Source organism: Aspergillus versicolor, assembly GCF_001890125.1.
Source record: "Aspergillus versicolor CBS 583.65 unplaced genomic scaffold ASPVEscaffold_5, whole genome shotgun sequence".
Classification (NCBI taxonomy): domain Eukaryota; kingdom Fungi; phylum Ascomycota; class Eurotiomycetes; order Eurotiales; family Aspergillaceae; genus Aspergillus; species Aspergillus versicolor.
In genome coordinates this window covers 443,894-463,790 of record NW_024467528.1, presented here as the reverse complement: position 1 = coordinate 463,790, position 19,897 = coordinate 443,894, and the positions used below count along the sequence as shown (strand labels likewise).

Here is a 19,897-nt window from a genome sequence, read left to right as displayed (position 1 = left end):
GTGCGCTGAACTTAGATCCAAAATTCAAGCAATAAAGAAATACGCAGTAGCATGGCACGGGCGGATGGAATACTTTATCTACCGACCGCACCATGTATCAACGTTTTATGTTTGGCTGTATTATTTATACTACGATGTGCTCGCAAGCAGAATATACCCATCTTTCCTTTACTGATGGGCTATATATACCTCAGGCCAATATAAGGGAGACTTGTGTTTCTGTTTCCTACTAGTAGGTACTTCACCTAATCAAGACACCCCTGTGCGGCGATGAGGTTTGCTTCCCGCCCACCCGCTTATTCACTTCTTATGCACCGTTGGTACTCATAGGGATAAATACCTTACCCATACGCGTTCCACCCTGATATATGGGCTACAATGTGGAGGGTGTAACGTGGCAGCGAATTCCCGTATATAAGGATGTAGTACTAGTTATACACATGGCCTTGGCCATACTGAGAGATTCGACAGGCCAGGGAAAGCGATTCGGTTTTAATATTTGCCCTCTTTGTCCGACAGCGGTACCACGACTGCGCTGTACTTATTATTCACAGTAGTCCTAGGAAATATATACCCCCGCTACTAGGTGGCAAGATGGTACTACAGTAGTCAGTACCTTTAGTCCAAGACATCATTATTATAAAGTGTCTAAGTCGTACTTTCTCGGATATGCGGATCGGAATAGAATATACTTTAAAACTTGAATTTCAATAATTACGATTTGTGGCTTCTTTATTTTTTTTATTTTCATACCCAATTGAAATGTCAAACACAGCTGGGCAAGCCGGGAGATACTACATAAATAGTGGATTAATGATCCGTCAGATGGATTTTTGCCTGTGCGAGTCGCAGCCACGGGCGTCCGGGCACACCGGGCCCTGCATGCAGCCGTTCTGGGATTTCACTTCAGTTCCCGGTCATGATGGATTCCACACCGGCGTTGATGGCACTTGAACTGCAAGGCCGTTAAAAGAGGTACGAGGTAGATAGGCGTCGCCAACTCTTTTGGAATGAAGTTAGAGAGATAGGCCCGGAAAATTCACCCGTACTAGGAAGCAATGCTCTCATTAATACCTCAAGGATGCCTAGAAGCAGAGCAGGGCGCTCGGGGGTATGCACATTGAAGCCGTCGTGTCTAGTTCAACGGGGCTCAGATCCGGCCACCGGGCAGATCCTCATCGTTTCGAGATCTCCCTTACTGTTACTTGGTACCAGGAAGAGGGCAGCGGGTGTAACCCTTAAAGGTCAACTGCGGTGGTACATGGATGTTCCAAAGTACTTACTTCGTGCTAGTATAAGGAAGCTCTCTCGAAGGGCTAAGACTGCGGATATTGCCGAGCTGGCCTCTGAGAGTGAGAGTTGCTGGTGTTACTCAGGCTTCCAATGGAGAGTCCCTGGAAATTAAAGCCGTTTCTCGGGCACCTTGGGCAGTTTCTGCGCTACCAGTCCACGCCCAATAATGTTTGTTGGTCCGAGGGACCCCTCAGACTATCTGGGTCAAGGCGAACCGGAGTTTTTGACGACCCTGTCCTCAAATAAGCGAGGTCCCTGGGCTAGGTATTCGAGGATAAAGAGTGAAGACCACGGCTCCATTAACGTATCATGAGGATGAGAAAAAAAAAAGTTTCGATACATTGGAGATATAGGTGGTTAATTGGAACCCCGCTCATAGAGGTGGGGAACACTTGTTGAGTGAGACAGCCACGCCCTCGCGAGATTCTCGTTATTCTCTATGGACGTAGATGTAATAAAGATGCCCTCCGTATGGAGAGTTACTGTGTTTCTCGATAGAACGAGTCAGACTCGTACCTTAGGCCAACACAAACTGATACTTCAGCCAGCCTCTTTTGGAAGTGGGCGGTCAACCAGCAAACACAAGAGGCGGTGGGGTTGAGTCCTCGTTTCTGGGGGTTCTTTGCTGCCCCCTCGTGATTCTTCAATTCCTCCTGTCGTTGCTCTCCAAGCGATTTAGGCCTCGTCGACTGTGGTTACACATCAATCCATTCGGGGACGAACTGGCACTTTGGCTGTAAACTTTGTTTATCTGTTTTTCGCTCGTCGGTTGGATTTGGAGCTTAAGATGGCGGAACCATTGTACGCCAAGTCGAAGTTTCTATCAAAAGGGCCCCTGGTACGTGCCATGACCAGTGTTGCGCACGGATTCAACAAGGTGATCGTTGACGGAGACCATAGAACCCTGAAGAAGCGAAGTGGGCAAAACTAGTTAAGACGACCTATTCCGATCCCAATGGCATTGAAAGGACATGGGAATCGGCGGAACGCCTGGTAGGTAAAGAGCCCATTGGGAATGAACGAAGTGAAGGATTGTTCCCGCGCCTAGCCGCTATGCAAGTGGTCTATTCCGGTGCTGATACTAAGAACAATCCCGGAAATTATGCCCGTGCTCAAGCAATCAAACAGTACTTTACGCAATCGTTTGCTCGGAACATCTACTAATCCCTTCCTTTGATGAAACAGACTCGGCCCGCAAATTGTGAGATCGATGGCGTCGGAATTGTGACCATCCTGAACAAGTCCAGCGGCCCGGAGCTCCTCCTTCAGAAGCAGTACAGACCTCCGATCGACAAGGTGGTCATTGAAGTGCCAGCCGGCCTCATCGATCCTAATGAAACAGTTGAGGAGTGTGCTGTGCGTGAACTCAAGGAAGAAACAGGCTACGTAGGCGTAGCTGACGAGACAAGCACTGTCATGTATAACGGTGCGTAAAATGTTTTTGCAATACTTCTTGCGCACCTCATGTTAATTGATTTGCCTTCAGACCCAGGGTTCTGTAACACAAACCTGAACATGGTCCATGTTCGAGTGGACATGTCTTTGCCTGAAAATCAGAACCCCAAGCCACAACTCGAGGACAACGAGTTCATCGAGTGCTTCACTCTCCCACTGACCTCCTTGTTCGACGAGTTGAAACGCCTGGAAGCCGAGGGTTTTGCTATTGATGCTCGAATCGGGACGATAGCGGAGGGTATTGAGCTGGCGAAGAAGCTGAAGCTTTGATGTAGATTTGATATGTGTTGCCATAGATCGATAGAGTCCATTCCAGCATCTATACTACCATTGATCTTTATTTTATTTTATTTTTTTTTCGCTTTTTTTGGTCAAGTCTCCTCAAAGTCTGTTCTCTCTCTTCAAACCCATGTATAGCGCCCAAGCCGCGAGAGTTTTGCCGTCTCGTACGCCCTCTTTCCACAGATCCTTCAATGGTACTAGTTTCAAGGTGATCTTCTCCGAGTGCTGTCGAAGGCCCGTCAATTTCCCTTGTAAGGCCTCAATTTCCTTACGCGGAAACCGCCTTTCGCATAAAAACAAGGGTATAAACTCATCACTACCTCCAGCCGACGGGTATACAGCATCCTGCAGTGTCTCGCCCTCCGCAGGTTTGTCTATCGATTGCAGTGCAGTTGATGTCATATCCACCAGATCGCTCTGAGGTATCGTCAAGCCTGTTTCTTCCTGGATCTCCTCCGCCGCCTTACCTGCAAACGTGCCGCTGTCATCAAGCATACCTGCTGGGATCTCGGAGAACGCGAGGGATCCGGCGGGAATACGGGGCTGTACTGTGAGGACTGCCCACTTATGATCTTCTGATGATGGAGGAACATCGTCCGGTTGAAGTAGAAGCTATGTGAAACAAGAGATCAAATTTAGCTATTATGGTAATTAGGTTTGAGACAGTGGGAGCGCTTACCAGCATCCCAACGCTTCCACCTCGCAAAAAGACACTTCCAGGAAGCTTTTCGCCGCCGGCATTGGTTACTTCAGCTTTTAACTTCACGAAACCTAGCTTACCAGCCCCGAAGAAATCCACAGCTTGCACATCAATCTTCCGCAGAACATATGGGTCATTATGGAATTCGTGCGAAGGGTGATTTTGGCGGGCTAGAGACCGTTGCAGTGTCGCAAACCAGACGCGAAAAGCTGGGAACTTAGACAATGCCTCTTTAGATAGCTCTGGTGGACAGCTGACAGGCAGGGATCCCAGGCCATTGTCGGAAGGGCTTGTGAAGGACGTCATGGAGTATTTCGCAGTTATTGGAAGTTGTGGTCGCGCCGATGTGAAAGCAAGCGGCCGGAGCAGTCTCAGCCTCTGAATCATGAGCCGATGGTCAACCCAAAGAAGCTCGAAGTTGGCGGTTAGCAAGGTGGTGAATGGAGAGTGTCTCGCATCAGGCCACCAGAGCGTGGATTGAGGATGTGCAGTGATGGATGGTACCAAAGAACGATGACGTCTGGGTCGGGAGGCGCGGGAACGAACCCACCAGAGCTCCCGATCGGCCAGACCTTGAGGTCTCCAGACTCCAGCATCATCGTTTGATCAATGATCATTGCCGCTTTGAGCGGCGCCATGTTCTCGCCTCTGCACAGGAATATTCCAGCGTTTCCAGTCGTCTAGTGCCAGCCGAAGTACCACACGCATCATGGCTTGCCTTCTCGGATGGCGGCTTGCTCGGCCGCGTATTATGTACTTACAATCTCTGACTGCCAGGTCACTCTGCGGGGTCGGACCAGTTCCAGTCCAACGCCTCGCTCCCCTCTGTGCTGACTTTCGTCTGGGCTGACTCGAGCATTCCCGCCTGTATTCACCTCGCCCTGCTCGCTCGGTCGGGGTTCCTTCCATTTTCCATTTTGCCCTCTGCCCCTGCACCTCGCAACCTCTCTGGCAAATGGGATCTCGTCCTTGCAGTGGCTCGTGTACATTGACTCTCAGTGCTAGCATCATTGGTGGTGCAGTCCCAGCCTAGAGACGAGGCCTTCGCACTCCAGGTCGACTGACTTCTCTGGACCTTTTTTTCCTTTTCCAGATTCCAAGCTGTCTCTGACCTGCAGCTGCCTTCGTGTTTTCTCTCCGACACACTGACGTCGAGCTGAAACGGAAGGTTGTCCAGAATTACGCTCCAAAGCCCGGCTGTCCACGGTTTTCCTGCCAGGTTGACCTCCGCTGTTACTCAGGTGGCCTTGTCTTCTCTTGCTTTCCCTCTCGTGGGTCTTGGATGTAATCGGTCCACCTCCACGGCTCCCTCCAACACAAAGGATAGCGGACCAGTGAATAGCGGGAGTGCTTAGGCTTGTCCTGATTTTGCCTGCCTGGTTGTGTCACAGGCCAAAGAGCCGCCCTTCGGTCCTCTGCGTATTTATTATGCGTCCACTGGTCTTAACTTGATTTATATATTGCCTCTCTTTTCCCAAGCATCCTCTCTTCGAACACTGCTTTGCCTCGATCTACCATGGCCGCAAGAGTCCATGTACTCTCGTAGCCTGCCTCTTTTGAAACCTTGAAACCACTATCAAATGTCACACTGTAGTAGATCCGAAATTACCAGCTCTACAGTGCCCCCTTCCCTCGACATATCTTATCAGCCTTGTGGTCAGCCCAGGTTCCTTGCTAGCAGTACTCCCCAGAGAACGAGAAGAAGGGTACCAGGATAATCTGCTCGCTGATCAAATGTCTTGCTGATATTGAGTTCCGAGAGATGTTCAAATCCGCCCTGTGTTCAAAAGCATGCCATCCACTGCCTTCCGCTGAGTTTGGCCCTACATTACTTGCACGACGAAACGTCACTTGATACCTTTGAAGGGATTTGCCTTCCATAACAGCTGCTCTGAAGCATACTGGTGCAGATAGTGGGGGAGCTCTTTGAGCATGCTAAGGTTTGTTTAATCCCGAAGTCACCTTATCAGTATTCACATATGCATCTCCAAGCTCTGTGTTTGACTTCTTTGTACTGCTGGTCGTTTCTTCGTTCCTGTGCAAATTCACTGGCCTCCCATCAAGTCCATCAGGATAATATATCTTGCTGACCCCGCTCGCAATCAGTCATTCCTCCACATTTCCTTCCCCTCAAGCGCCCAACATCCGCCATTCCCGCCAGCTACTTGCATTATACGGCGAGTTTCTAGCGGGAGCTCTTTTCTTAAGATTACCATAAGTGGTCTTAATTCGTCCTCCGACATCTGCTGTGCGCAGCTCCTATTTTTTTTATACCCCATCTCTCTCCAATCGCCTCAGTATTGCCATCAGTCAACAGTCGCACACGACCATACCTGAGGGCTTGTCGATATGGATACTGGTTTCTCCCAGCAATTTATTCCGGGGCCCGAGTTTCCGAGCCCTGCGGAGTCCAACGCACATATACCGTCTGATTACGCCGGCCTAGCGATTCCACTGGATCCGACCTCCTTCTTCCATATTGTCCCTACTGTGTCGAACGGGCAATTTATCGGCATTTCTCAGTCGCCCAATGCTTCCACTAATGCCAATCTTGCTCACGATGCAGGTTTATCTACACATTCATATGACGATTCTTTTACATCACACGGCACTCATCCGAATTTGAATGATAGGTCCTCTGACCAGGTATATTCTACCTTCCCTCCAATGGACAGTTCAAATTTTGCGAACATGAGTACGAATACGAATACCACGCTTGAGAGAGTTCCTACGATGCCTATCAATTCGGGGGCCTTTGAAGACTTTGCACGCCAATGGCCTAATTTCACACAAGCTCCAACTAGCCTCGCAACGACGGTCGATTCGGCGCCTCGATATTCTTACAATCCCAATACAGCTACACACTCTTCACCTCCTATTCAACCCCCAATGTCTGCACCACCAGTAAGATATCCAGAAGATTCCGAAGAAATACAGCATCATTCCCCTCAACATCCTTTTCTGCATGGACAGGTTATGATGAATGCAGGAGCCCATTCTGTCAACCCGGAAGCGGTACCCCGACAAGCCCGGAATTTACAGTCATTTTCTCATTCTGGTGCCCCGGCTGTTAATCATCATCAGAGGCGACATCACCGTACAAACCCCCTTGGTCCTGCTCCATCAGCAATATCCTCTCACCACAGGGCCAGGTCCAACACCCATTCTTCACGGGCACGGCAACGGCCTACAACCACGAGCTCTCCGGCAAATTATTCGCAAGTTTCATCCGCCCAGTCATCAGTAATTCACAATCAGAGAAACCACACCTCCAACAACGCCGCTCACCATTCCCCATCTACGACAATACCAGCAGGCCGGCCATCCACACAACATCATGAAGTATCCGCTCAAGTATCTGAAGGCGATCAAGTGCAAGATTGGGTACAGAATATGCGTCCCGGCGAACTCCGAGCTATATACGAAGCCACTCTGGCTCGTAGCCGGAGGGCAGAATCCGCCTACTTTATTTCCGCCGTCAGCAAAAAGATACTTGACTCCCCGCGGGAATGCCGTCCTGAGCCCAAAGAAACAGAAGAGTTAACCGTCAATATGGAATGCAAAGTCTGCATGACCCAGCTCGTAGACACCGTGTTGCTGCCATGCGGACACGCAATACTCTGCCAGTGGTGCGCAGACAAGCTCATCCCTTCCTCAAATGGCTATCCAAAGGGAAAGACAGCCTGTCCTATGTGCCGGGATCCTATAAAGCAAAAGGTACGCATATTCACTGGATAGCGTAACTCACCAACGACGATCCAGGAGATCACTAACCTGAACCCACTTAGCATCGGATTTACTTTCCGTGATTCATTTCCAATGATTAAAGTCGTGCTGCATTTTGCTTTTATTAGCGCTCTGTTTTTGTTTGCATAGACTGGTCTGGACGGCGTTCTAATCTCTCTCCCTCTGGTCTTCTCCTTATTTTCCTCCAAGTTATGTCATCTACGAGAAAGCACGAATGGCCTGTATCTACGTTTTCACCTTCCCTTTCTCTTCCCTTGATTTACTTATCTCTCAGTCACGCCGAGTCGGCTACGAAAGCTTACTGGGTACGGAGTTCAGATATATTTCAATCGTCATCTCATGTGTTTGGGTGCCTTCACGATTTTTCTTTTCTCTTTGAAATTTAACCAGGCGATGCCGTTTAGTTTCGTTGCCCAGTAAATGGAATAAACCGGCTATATCTTTTATTTGACCTTATTACACCCCCCAGTTCCAACAAACCTTAAATCTACACCTTTGTTTGTTCTGTAGAGTTCAACTGAACCCGTCTAAACATACTACCCTGGCATTCAGGCCGCCCTATTTTGAAAAAGAAAAGAAAAAGAGTCAAGGCAAGACAACCAGTCATTCTGGCTATATGTCCTCGGACCTCACACTAGTCTGATCATCTAATGATCGAATATTGGTACCCCTGGCACCTACCAATGCTTGAATAACTCGTTTTAAGTTCGACGAGAGCGCATCAAGGACATACAGTCTGAAGCTTCCTCTCTGTAAATAGCCTATACAGGGAAGAGAATAGCGTACGTGGTCTAGTGGTAGATGGCGACTTAGGTGGTGGGTTGCCAGTCCTAATCATGATAAGCCTTGACACAACCTAGTTGTAGTGCTTCGCTGATACCTAAGCATCCAAATGGTATGATGTACTTCTTATGGCGATAATCGGCTTTTTCGGCAGGTCAGCAGAACCTAGTAGATTAGTATGACTCATTCCAACGTCCGGGATATGTAACAATAATGTTTTTTTAGATGTCTCTGGCCGCAGTGTATCTGATGTGGATGCTGGAAATGTGTCAGAGAGAGCTTGACGATTACGTAGAGTGCAACGTAGACACCTGGAACTGGGGTTTTCACTTCAAGGGTTAGGCACATGCTGTCGCAGGATTTATTCTGGTAGGGGGGCGAATAACGACGGTTAGAGGCGAGCTCAGGCTTCTCTAAGAAGCCGCTGGTATTCCTCATGGATACTCAAACAATCACTTGTGTCCTCCGGTTGGTCATACCACTGGGAATATATTTCCCATGTATGCATAGGTAAACATGACCCCTTTGACGAGCCCGAGAGGGTCCAAACCTCGACATTATATGGGCTCACCTTCATACGCTTTGACTCATGAGTTCCATACCCGGAAATAATCACCATACACAAACGTTGGGGGTCAGGAATTAAAGTTGTCACACTCTCGGGTAACTATGCAGTTTCTTCCTGAGGTGCGATGAGCTGAGCTTGACGGGTGTCTGTCCATGCTACCGTGGAATCAATTTCGAGCTTCAAATCCCGCCAGCGGCCGGCACAATGGCATTGCGCTCGGCCCCCGGATCTGAGGTAAGGGAGCGGTATCCGCTGTCCACGTCAGGGAGGACCGATAATCTGGGATGCCAGAAGAATTCGCAGGGGTTCCCCCGTTTGGTTGGATGACCAGAGCAACAAACAAAGAAGGGGTGATTATAAAGGAGAGTCGGCGTCACGAGTTGCGCTCGGTGTCAGAAAGAGGTTGAGGCAACCAGTCATGGAGCCGTCAGCGTTGCATAACAATATCCAGGATGACGGGTCGGTGACTCGGTGGTGAATCACTGAGGATTCCAGAGACGGCTGATACCCCAGTCGGGTGATGTTTGCCTATTATCGCTAGATTGGATTCGAACTGACTTTTGGAAAGTGAGTTGGACTGCCAGGCAACCCTTGCTGTGAATGAACATGCTTTTATCAGCTGTACGGTTAGAAGCGGTAGCGGATGAGATTACAGGTTGCAACATTTTGGGGGAAGGTTTGGAAGATCGATGGGAGAGTCCCTGAGCAATGATCACCGCATCCAGAGTCGGTATGAGCTGCGAGGCTTGAACGGGAAAGGAAAAAGGAACGAGAAGAAGCGCGATGGCTGTGCTGGATGGAGTGTGCGCAAGGCAACCAGAGGACTAAGCAGTCGCTGCCCAGCCAGTGTCCACTTCGACGGCCCTTCACTGTTTTCTACTCTTTATCCCCCGAGCAATCAAGACCGCTGAGAAACGGAATACAGCCCGGACTGAGCCAGCCCTGCCCGCATCGTGCGACCCTGCCTTGCTTTTTGAAGAAGTGAAGTGTTTCTGGATCTATCGATTCTTCACGCCTGCTCCAGATCGATTCCACAGTTCCATGTGCTGCAGTGGACCCGACCACAACTGCGCGCCAGTCATCGTGGCTTCCAGGCAGAGACCTAACGAGAACAGTTCAGTTGCCTAGCACTCGTCTCCTCCAATCTTTAAATAGCGTCAGCATGTCCGGCCTATAATTGACTCCCGCACTCTATCAATCACCTCAAGTCGGTATGTGCATTGATGTCATCGCTTAGCCTCGTTGGCAACACCGAGCCTCGTTGTTTTGCCGTCTTCCTCTTCCCCGCCATCTTCATCTTCATCCAGAATCAATCATGCCCTCGTGCGTATTGTGTTCTTCTTCACTCTTCACTGCTTGACCAAACCCCACTCTCCCCCGCGTTTTCTCTCTCTCTCTCTCTTCGAATTCCGCCTCGCATTTGCCTTACTCGCAACACTCAGATCACTGACCAAATCAGATGACGTGTTCCATCCAGGATGAGCGACGGGAATCCGAACGGAGATAGGGAAGCGCTTCCGCTGCGGCGGCGCGGCAGCGGAAACCGCCGTAATCTCGCGATCAGGCAGATGGTACCCGGTTTCATTCACTCCCCAGGTGCAAGCCCAGAGGGGGGCGGCTCGCCTCGGTGAGTAACAACGAGCCTCCGCTCCGCGCGAGGAGTGGACTTTCATACCGATAGTAGTATTAGCCTTCTAACCTATCGGTTAGACGGTCGCGCATGGTAATTTCGTCAGACGAGGAGTCGGCACCCTCGAATCGCGCACAACAGTCCACCACTTTCTCTCTCTCCAAGGCGCGAGCTGGTTCTAGCGATTTTCCTGACGACCATGCCTCCGATGCGCCGAGTAATAAAGTTGCTGAAATTACACATCCGATCCACCTCCAGGAGCTTCGCCAACCACGACGGGATAATCAGGGATCCCGTCCAGGAACTGCGCGCAGTCGGCCCGTTAGCCAACACGCAGCGGACAACCGGACAGGGAAAACAAGCACCAGTGACAGCGAGTCGCGGCTATGGGATTCCCTCAACTCGACAGAGGGCCTAGGAAGCAACGATGAACACTCATCTTGGACGCAGTCCCACTTACTACCCTCGAGCCCTGGTTCGCACGACAAACAACGCCCAATCATCACAACCGCGAACCTAGATGAAATACGCACCCTATCGGCGGCATATGGCGAGTCGGGAGAAGGCCTGAGCTATGGTCAGGAAGCCGCCCAGCGTCTGAGCAAGGAGCAGTCGCATGAAGGAGGAGACTATGTGGCTGATGGAGGTACAGCATCTTGCATTCTACAGCCAGAGGTTAAACTAAGCCCCGCAACAGAAGATAATAAGTATAGATACATTCACAACATCTATGGCGGAGTACTCATAGCGGAATCTGCTTGTATACAACAATCCAAGGCATGGTCCCAATCGGAAAACGAAATGGGGCCTCAACAGCTTCACAAAATAACCTTCGTGCATCGACTCCTACTCCTTGAGGTTATCGACTTTCTCAAGGCTTCGCAAGCTCCGGAAGAACCTCCCCACATTAAGCGTCTTGCTGTGGAATATCGCATTCCGGTTCGGCTTTGGCGCAATGGGATTGGTTCTTTGTTTGAAGTGCTACGCCATCGGCTTCCCGGCTCCTTAGAACACATGCTCATGTTCATCCATCTGGCCTACTCGACGATGACTCTTTTGCTACAGATCGCCCCCGCATTTGAAGACAATTGGATCGAGTGTCTCGGCGACATCTCAAGGTACCGCCTATCCCTCGAAGAATCCAACTCTCCCGAACGTGTTGTCTGGGTCGGGATCGCTAGGTACTGGTATAACAAAGCCGCCGATAAGAACCCCGGTGTCGGCAGAATCCAGCATCATCTTGCGGTACTGGCTTGGCCGGATATTGTGCAGCAGCTATTCTACTATACAAAGTCACTTGTCTCTGTACGCGCATTTGCCGGCTCTAAGGAAAGTATCTTTTTGTTGTTCAATCCACTTTGGAAACCCCCGAGACCTGTTCGCCGTCTTACAGACCTGTTGGTGACCACATTCGTGGCAGCACATCGCCATCTCTACACCAATGAACTGAGCGAGCCTTTCACGGACACATGCGACGACTTCCTATCGTACCTGGATCATTCTATAGGTGAAATGGGTTCCAATTTCAAGCTACAAGGAGTTTACATTTCGTCCTGCAATTTCGCCGCTGTGCTCGAATATGCCTCTCCCGATGCGCTTTTGTTGGGTGAATTTTCCACCAACGCTGCGCAGTCAATATCCCTGGACAATATCTATTTTGCCTCCCGCAAATTCTGGACGCCTGTTAGCGATCTTAAGACCGTCGAAGATGACTTTCTTGCACTCCGCGATTCCAAGATTATCTCGCCGGGCGTTTTCTATAGTTCCTGTCTAACATTCCAGACATTGTCGATTATGCTGGACCAGATCGGCAATAAGAACATTTACCCTTCCTTCCACACTACTCTCGCCTTTCTCTGGTGCTTAGCCCGGACTCCCGGTAGCATGAAGCGCATTGAAGCTCTAGTGCCATGGAAAGAGATGGCCGCATTTCTCAACACCCTGACACGCCATTTTACCGACTTTACTCTTATTGAAGGAACGGAGTTTCCAAGTACGAACGAAGACAGATGGCTTCCCGAGGACTTCCTAATCCGCGGCCAAATTTGGAGCCAGAATCTATACCCGGCTGACTTCTTTGTCGGAGCCCCAACTGCGGAGAATGGTCGAAATATCGAACCACCGTCTCGGGACCTTTTGCGGATGCATAGATGTCTGTGGTTTGGAGTCAGGCTTGCTATGGTGAGTTCGCCCGATGGTCCGGGAAGATGTGTACTGACTGTAAGAAGTTCGACCGCTGGATGACATACGATACGACTTCCCGAAAATTTACCGCCACGGAATTTACCTCGAAACTGAACGAAATAGCCCAAAAACACAGCCCATTCTACGGAAAAGGTCTGCAAAAGCGACCCGGCACTGACACGAACACTCATGACACTTGATATTATTGATGCTTGTGCGTCATTCTATCTCGAGTGTCGAGAACTTACGTTCTCTGATTGCAATCAAGCCTCTGCAGGTGATTTTCAGGTGCACATACACGATTCAATGTGTCTGTCGAACAGCCGCAGTACTTGGGTAGAGATTGCGTGTACTCTATTAATATCAACTGAGTACATCCAGCCTACACCACAAACGGTGAGGGCTAGATGTAGGCAAGTAGGCCATAAGGGCCAGCGAAGGTGCAGGACAAGTGTGCATTTGTCCCTTCTGCTTGATTTGTTAGCATCTAACTATGGGCTTTGCATTCAGAATAAGGCCGCTCTATGTGCATTACCATTCTACAGTCGGACACATATCCCAGTATATATTAAATAATATATTACGCCCGTATATTAATTAATAATAGAGTCCTCCGTAATTAACTTACGTGCCACGCGGAGTATACGCCGGCGGCGTGCGTGGCGGTGTTTAGTGAGGCCTTAGCAGGTCAGCGGTGGGGAACGTTGCGGGCCCGCCGACCCCGAAAGGACAAGCTGGCGACAGACTCAGCTAACTGCTCACTTGCTCTCCAGCATCCACTCTCGCTCTCTGCGCGTCATCCTGTCTCCTCACATTCTCTCGTTCGTGGCCAAGTTCATGATGGTTATTGTACGCTTTGCCGGACTACCGCCTTGTTGATTACCCGCCGGCAAACTCCTGTCGCATGGCTGGCCAGGAGCGCTGTGATCATTCCATGAGAGCTATCGCTGCTCACTCTTGCATACTTCCATCGCTTTAGGATATCAATACCTTTTCAGTCAACCCAGACCTACAATTGATCCCGTATCCGCCTGGCATATATTGTTTCACCATGGCGGTAACAGCTTGGACCGATACCTGCGTCCACTGCGCTGAGCTCCTTGCCAGCGTCCCTGTCTCCATCGTCTTTGCCGCCGTCGGCGCTACTGCGGTTGGATTGCTTGTTTGTGTATGTGCTATTCGGGCAATTGGCCTTAGTCCACGCTGACTCTGTTTGATAGCTCTATGTTTTTCTATCCCTAGTTGCGCCGGTACCACGGAGTCCCCTCCCGGAAGAAGCGACCTACCGCACTATCTCGAAAGACGGATCGGTCACGGAGCCTGAGCCGCTACCCTCCTGGCAAGACTCAAACAACAAAAAGAATGGCCGGGGAATCGACAATTCCGAGTTGTTTGTGTCCCTGGTCGTCCCAGCCTATAACGAGAAGGACCGTCTCGGCGGCATGCTAGAAGAGGCTGTCAACTACCTGGAGCGCATGTACGGAACACTGGGCCACAGCCAACCCGACGAGAAGCCCGTTCGACAACGGAAGAACGCCGCCAACGGACGCGCAAATGGCAGTGCAAACGGCAACGCGGCGAACGGGATACCGCATGGAAAGGGCTGGGAGATTATCATCGTCTCGGATGGATCGACGGACAGCACGGAAGAAATGGCGTTCTCCTTCGCCCGAGATCATCAGCTCTCGCTGCATCCCAAGGGTCACGCCGGTCCCTGGACACCCGAGCCCGAAGAGGGAGTGCATATTCCGCCCGGAACAATCCGTGTAGTGACTCTGTCCAAGAACCGCGGAAAGGGCGGGGCCGTCACTCACGGGATGCGACATGTTCGTGGCCAGTATGTGGTTTTCGCTGACGCGGACGGCGCAACCAATTTTGCGGACTTGGGGAAGCTTATTACTGCTTGTCAGGATGTCGAGGATTCCACCGGCCGCGGTGTAGCCGTTGGATCTCGCGCTCACATGGTTGGAAGTGAAGCCGTTGTCAAGGTATGTGGCCCCCCAAAAAAAAGCTTACAGCAATCTTAGACTGCACGCACCCGTTGATACCAACTAACTACCGCAGCGTTCCAAACTCCGCAACTTCCTAATGCACTCATTCCACCTAATCCTGTGGCTCCTAACACCCTCAAAAACCGCCACGATCAAAGATACGCAGTGCGGGTTCAAGCTCTTCTCGCGCGCCTCTCTCCCCTTCATCATTCCCTACATGCATTCCGAGGGCTGGATCTTCGATGTCGAAATGTTGATGCTTGCGGAGTTTGCGCGCATCCCTGTTGCCGAAGTCCCCGTTCACTGGCGCGAGGTCGGCGGGAGCAAGTTGAATGTCCTGAGGGATAGCATTGGCATGGCGTGGGGCCTGGCAGTTCTGAGGGCTGCATGGTCGTTGGGGGTTTATAGACGGAAGTGATTTAGTACAGCACGATAGTTCTTGTTTGATATGATACGGAGTATAAGGTGCATTACATTACAGTAAGCTAAGCAATATATTCTCGGGCATTTCCCATTCTATCGTGTCTTCCTAAAGTGCTCAGCCTGGCGGGTCCATCGCGCCTGCCTAATCCTGGGTATATAGATATTCACCACCTAGCAGGTAGGTACCCAGGTACTCACTGGGAAGGTACAGCCCGTTGCAGACGGTGCCTAATTGTCTTACCTATAATAGGAAGGGCCCTCCAGTAAGGCACCACTCACTCTTTCCTTGCAGAGATACTAACGAAGCTGGAAGGTGCGATGGAGCCCTAAGTTGGAAAGTGCACCTACTTTGGTATACCTAACTAGTAATACGAGCCCTTTGAGAAGTGAGCAATATTGATTAAATATAGTTCCAAGAATAGACAATGGTAAAGTCGAAAGCATTCAATGACATTGCTCAATCATTGTTCAATAATTGAATAAAAATAATAACTAACCTCCCTCCAAGAACGTAAACAGGACTTGTCTTATTACAATACATAAAATGGATCCCACAAGCCTGACTAACTAACAGAAGACGGAACCTCAATCCAGGCTGTGGTATATAGTTTTACATGAGAACATAGTAAGTAGTAAGGAAAGTACTCCGTACCTAACCTGTAGAATCAAACGGGGAAATCCGAGGTCCAGTGGAAATTGGACGGATCCAATGGGGTTGACCTAAGCGCATGAACACCCCTGCACAGGCTTCGCCTCGGTCCTCGCCGGATACTCAGGTTCAGGGACGATCACCGGCTCAGGCTCGGGTTCATATTCAAGCTCCGGGACGGTGCAGGCTCCGACTTCCTCAGGCTCCTGGGGAACAACCGGGGGAGCGGGGATCTCGCTTGCAGGTGGGCTGGGGACCACCGGAATGGGAGTGTACTCGTTCACAGTGGGAGGGTTCGAAGTTGGTGGCGGGGGCAGCGGTTGAGAAGGTGTTGGGACCTCTTCTTGCTGCGGGGGAGGAGGAGGCGGGTTCGATGTAGCAGGAGGGGGCGGAGGAGGGGTATATGTCTCCGACTTCGAGTAGGTGTTATCGAAGTAGTTGCCCAGGTTCACGTAGGGACCGCCAGGGATGCCGACATTGGTGTTTGAGCCGGCCTCTGTGTGCCCGGATTGGGAGTTGGACGGGTTTCCAGAGTTAGGGTAGCCGTGGGACTTGGAGTATTCGTTTGAGAAAAAGTTGTTGTTTCCGTAGGATGGACCGCCGGGGATTCCGGCGTCGATGTTTGAGCCTGCGTGCGTGGCGCCACTTGCGTCCCAGTTGGATTGTCTCCGGTTGATGGTGTTGACTGGTGCGGAGAGAACCGTTGCTGGGGAGGCGAGGAGGAGGAGGGCCAGAACGGCTGGCAGGGTTTTGAGGGTTACGCTGGGCATTTTGACGCGGTAGTGTAGTATGGTATAAGTATACAGCAACGTATAGATAGACAGTATCAAAGAATGGCTGGATAGATGGGTTGTTGAATGAGTGGCTTGAGTTGGTAACTCTAGGAACTTAGTCAAAAGAGTGTAGAGAGAATGTGATTGACAGATGGGTAGGTAGCTACGGAGACATGATAGTCGCCTCCTTTTATATCTCAGATTCCCAAGCCCATTGTGTACTGTATTGATTTGAGGGGCTTGGAGGGCTTGGAGGGCTTGAAGGGCTAGAAGGGTGGCCCAAGGGCAGTGGGCCCTTTCCAAGGCCTTGGTAGTGTTCCCATAGGGACGGATACAGGGCCCAGACTCCTCGAGATGGATGGTGGTGATGAGCGAGTTCAAGGCGTTGCCCTTGTTCTGCATACAGGTCAGATAATAGTAATGGGGGCTGAGACAGATGCAAGGGGGGTGGCTGATGTCTAGGACTGCGAGCTGGAGGAGCAAGTGCAATCAAGAAGAGCGAACGAACCAGGAAGAGGAGACATATCAACAATGGCGTCGTTTATTTGCGCATGTACATACAATCGTTCCCAGTGATGGGGTCATCATTCGCTAGTTTATGGTATCCATGTCAAAACAGTCCAGTTTGGTGAAAGAAACACAAGTATAGAAAATAAACCCATTCAGCTGTACAGAGTATAGGGAAAAAAATCTTTTCTTAGATAGACCTTCCAAATGCAGTGCCAAAATTGGTCGAGTTCTTGAACTTAATTTCAGGGACCTCTTCGCCCTGACTAGAGGGCTTGTTCGTTTCATCCTCGTTCTCCTCATTCTTGTGGCCTAGGATTTGCTTTGCCTGGCCGAGGAGTTTCATGTCCACCTCTTGCAAAAAGTCATCGTCATGTCCCTTCTCATTGACTAGGGATAGTGGCCCCTTCAGGGCCGGGTCATCTGGAAGGTCTGTCACGCCGTCGAAATATGAATCAGAGCGCTCTGCAGGCTGCCGAACTCGGCTTATGGGGGGAGTAAGGGGTTGTTCTTCTTCCCCCAAGGGTGCTTCTGCTTCGCCTGGCGATCCCTGCGCAGTGTCCACGTCCCGATCGATGACAACCATAGGGGTGTGTCCTGCATCCCTCACGAGGTTCGTTTCCGGGGGACCCAAGTGGGCCAGGTCAGACAGTTTCATCTTTACGCTGTTTCGGCGTTCTGACGGCAACTTCTCTTGCGAGAGGGATGTAGGCGATGGTTCTCGGGATGATGGCGAAGGCGGTGTCATAACGCGAGCGACGACATCTGGGTGGAGGGCGGATGATTTGAGTGTGATGCCGTCGAGCTTGCTGTCAAGCTTCTCTATCGGCACCGGAACACTCGCCGACGATTCGGTTGCATGAGACTTGGGCGAGAGCGCTGCATCGAGGGACGGTGCGGGCAGTGCAGAGTTTCCCCCTTGCTCTGGCAAAGGCAGGTGCAGGTGGCCGTTTGGTTTCTCCTCGTCGGGGAAGACCCTTGTGGGCCGGCTGAGGGGGCTCGACCCCTCCCACACCTGCGAAGGAGAGATTGAAGGAAGGCCAGCGAAAGGTAGTCCACCGGTCGCAGATGTGGTTGCGACACCCCTACTCCCCAGCAACGACTCAAGCTCAGTTATCCTTAATTTCAGCAACGCCCGCTCTTTCTCCCACAGTTGTCTTTCTTCAGCGAAGAGAATCCGCTCGCGATCGAAGTTTATCCTTTGGCGATCGAGAAGTGACCGCGATTGTTCTAGATAGCCGATGGCCAAGGAGACACTTCCTTCCTTGGCCATCTGGAAGGAGTGCGTGGGATCGGAATTCAATGTGGAGTGGTTGTTGTTTGGCACCGAATGCGAGCGTTTGATCGGGGTGCTCGTGGGGGAGAAGCGCACCTCCTTGTAAAGGCTGCCATGGCCATTAGGCGTCTTGGTGGAGGTCGCTGACTTCATGACTGTTTGCGCTCAAGCAAGACAGGGTCGGGTACTAGGTGGAGATAGAGTCAAGAGGCTCGTAGACTGAAACAGGCCAAGGGGTTCTGTCTGCCCCTCATAAAGGGATGGGGGGGGATTTGGCTGAACGTGGGTTTTCAGGTGCTGCTGCAACGGGAGTCAGTTCACGTCGATAAGAACAGCAACGATTGACTGTGGAGACGCTGGGTATTCCCCAGCTCGAGGAATCTATGGAACCGTGGATCAATCACCAGGAACCAACGTGCCGCCGAGGGGACAAAAAGTGGTCAAGGTGAAGTGTCTTGCGCAAGCCAGCCACACAGTGATGGACAAGTGGGCGGCGAATGCGCTTCACTGCAGAGACTTGGATCACGACATGATAGGGGAGTATTCAAGCAACAATCAGGCAGAAAACACGCAACCCACTTTAGACACAACTTGTCGCCTCTCAAGACTTGTTAGTAAGTCAGGACTGATGCCAAACCCAAATCCAATGTGGAAATTTGCTGTTGTGGAGATGGAGAGCAGATGGAGATTGGATGCAGCGTAATCGGTGTTGAGGCCGAGGTTGCACTCTAGCACTGAATCAGCGACCAAGAGCGATCAATGACGGGGTTGCAATGAGGGACCTGGAGACGTTATATACCATCGTCTCGAAGTCATACAGAAGACTAAAAATGGTCAGGAATCAGTATTCGCGTCTTGGAGCGCGATTTCTCTCCGGAGTCGGCCGATCACAGCCCACCCATGACGTTATGTGAGATACTGCCCACAACAAGCATATGTGCTCGATGGAGTCGATGCAAAGCATCCCGTAGATCTTCGCAGGAACTGAGCTATCTAGGCACCTCAACGGACATATCCGTGGATCCTGGATTAGATTTACTTCTTAACAGGCTGCCCCGCGACGATTTCTAAGCACAGCCTGGTCTACAAGTCAGAGGTGAACTGTAGATTCTCAAATATTGCACAAATGCCCACCGTTTCCTGTCGCCTGCTATATAATACCCCGTGAGCAAGAGATGGCTCACGCCGGTCCCTCCACTATATCATTCTTCTGTCATCCCATCGCGTGATAATCGTCCACTGCAGCACCCCCACATCCGGTTAAAGACGCTCCTCGCTTCCTCCGCAAACCACTTTGAGGAGACGCTTCCGGTGCAAAGGATCCATAAGAGTGGCATACAAATGGAGCTGTGGGGTATTGTGTCGGCATCGAGTTTTCCATAGTCGGCGACGTACATATCAGCGGCTTCCCAAAGCCAATCTCGAGACGTCATTCTGCAGCTTGTGCGTCTCAGCTCTAGCCACTGAAACCGATCCGTCGATTATCGTGCTTCGCTCTTTCTCTCGCTCCGGGAAAAAAGCTCCAATAGGGAACGGGTTTTTTTTTTTTTCTTTTTTTTTCATTTTGAGTTGGCCAAGTTGTGCAGTGGCAGATAATATTGTTCTCCTAGAGCGGTTAGAAAGAGCATCTATACAT

General features: G+C 50.8%; 7 protein-coding genes across 7 annotated transcripts; 4 read left to right on the top strand and 3 right to left on the bottom strand.

The window, feature by feature from the left end:
* Positions 1-2,080: 2,080 nt before the first annotated feature.
* ASPVEDRAFT_131705 (MutT/nudix family protein) lies at positions 2,081-3,018 on the top strand (the record flags this gene model as incomplete). The annotated part of the gene is made up of 4 exons (XM_040806851.1): positions 2,081-2,131; positions 2,194-2,286; positions 2,479-2,719; positions 2,780-3,018. 4 exons carry the CDS (start codon positions 2,081-2,083, stop codon positions 3,016-3,018), a joined length of 624 nt encoding a protein of 207 aa, XP_040667966.1.
* Positions 3,019-3,129: 111 nt separating this feature from the next.
* On the bottom strand, positions 3,130-4,036 carry ASPVEDRAFT_132682 (putative NUDIX family hydrolase; the record flags this gene model as incomplete). The annotated part of the gene is made up of 2 exons (XM_040806946.1): positions 3,130-3,642; positions 3,710-4,036. The coding sequence occupies 2 exons, from the start codon at positions 4,034-4,036 to the stop codon at positions 3,130-3,132; spliced, it is 840 nt and encodes a 279-aa protein (XP_040667965.1).
* A 2,043-nt stretch (positions 4,037-6,079) lies between these two features.
* Positions 6,080-7,468, top strand: ASPVEDRAFT_28807 (C3HC4 finger protein; the record flags this gene model as incomplete). Its single annotated transcript, XM_040810156.1, has 1 exon — positions 6,080-7,468. The coding sequence occupies one exon, from the start codon at positions 6,080-6,082 to the stop codon at positions 7,466-7,468; it is 1,389 nt and encodes a 462-aa protein (XP_040667964.1).
* A 3,069-nt stretch (positions 7,469-10,537) lies between these two features.
* ASPVEDRAFT_41686 (uncharacterized protein) lies at positions 10,538-13,232 on the top strand. Its single transcript, XM_040812406.1, has 2 exons — positions 10,538-12,639; positions 12,687-13,232. The coding sequence occupies exons 1-2, from the start codon at positions 10,549-10,551 to the stop codon at positions 12,840-12,842; spliced, it is 2,247 nt and encodes a 748-aa protein (XP_040667963.1). The 5' UTR covers positions 10,538-10,548; the 3' UTR covers positions 12,843-13,232.
* Positions 13,233-13,364: 132 nt separating this feature from the next.
* Positions 13,365-15,154, top strand: ASPVEDRAFT_41685 (dolichyl-phosphate beta-glucosyltransferase). Its single transcript, XM_040812405.1, has 3 exons — positions 13,365-13,810; positions 13,863-14,630; positions 14,707-15,154. Exons 1-3 carry the CDS (start codon positions 13,694-13,696, stop codon positions 15,049-15,051), a joined length of 1,230 nt encoding a protein of 409 aa, XP_040667962.1. The 5' UTR covers positions 13,365-13,693; the 3' UTR covers positions 15,052-15,154.
* Positions 15,155-15,776: 622 nt separating this feature from the next.
* On the bottom strand, positions 15,777-16,475 carry ASPVEDRAFT_28804 (putative cell wall protein; the record flags this gene model as incomplete). Its single annotated transcript, XM_040810155.1, has 1 exon — positions 15,777-16,475. One exon carries the CDS (start codon positions 16,473-16,475, stop codon positions 15,777-15,779), a length of 699 nt encoding a protein of 232 aa, XP_040667961.1.
* A 517-nt stretch (positions 16,476-16,992) lies between these two features.
* Positions 16,993-18,561, bottom strand: ASPVEDRAFT_41683 (uncharacterized protein). Its single transcript, XM_040812404.1, has one exon. It carries the CDS (start codon positions 18,412-18,414, stop codon positions 17,176-17,178), a length of 1,239 nt encoding a protein of 412 aa, XP_040667960.1. The 5' UTR covers positions 18,415-18,561; the 3' UTR covers positions 16,993-17,175.
* Between the last annotated feature and the right edge of the window lie 1,336 nt (positions 18,562-19,897).

What these genes read in the sequence shown, in the direction of transcription:
- ASPVEDRAFT_41686 (XM_040812406.1), top strand. Translation starts at nt 10,549, where the DNA reads ATGGTAATTTCGTCAGACGAGGAGTCGGCACCCTCGAATCGCGCACAA. An exon ending in TTGGAGTCAGGCTTGCTATG is followed by an intron (nt 12,640 to 12,686) that starts GTGAGTTCGCCC and finishes GACTGTAAGAAG; the next exon opens with TTCGACCGCTGGATGACATA.
- ASPVEDRAFT_41685 (XM_040812405.1), top strand. Translation starts at nt 13,694, where the DNA reads ATGGCGGTAACAGCTTGGACCGATACCTGCGTCCACTGCGCTGAGCTC. An exon ending in CGGTTGGATTGCTTGTTTGT is followed by an intron (nt 13,811 to 13,862) that starts GTATGTGCTATT and finishes TCTGTTTGATAG; the next exon opens with CTCTATGTTTTTCTATCCCT. An exon ending in GAAGTGAAGCCGTTGTCAAG is followed by an intron (nt 14,631 to 14,706) that starts GTATGTGGCCCC and finishes TAACTACCGCAG; the next exon opens with CGTTCCAAACTCCGCAACTT.
- ASPVEDRAFT_41683 (XM_040812404.1), bottom strand. Translation starts at nt 18,414, where the DNA reads ATGAAGTCAGCGACCTCCACCAAGACGCCTAATGGCCATGGCAGCCTT.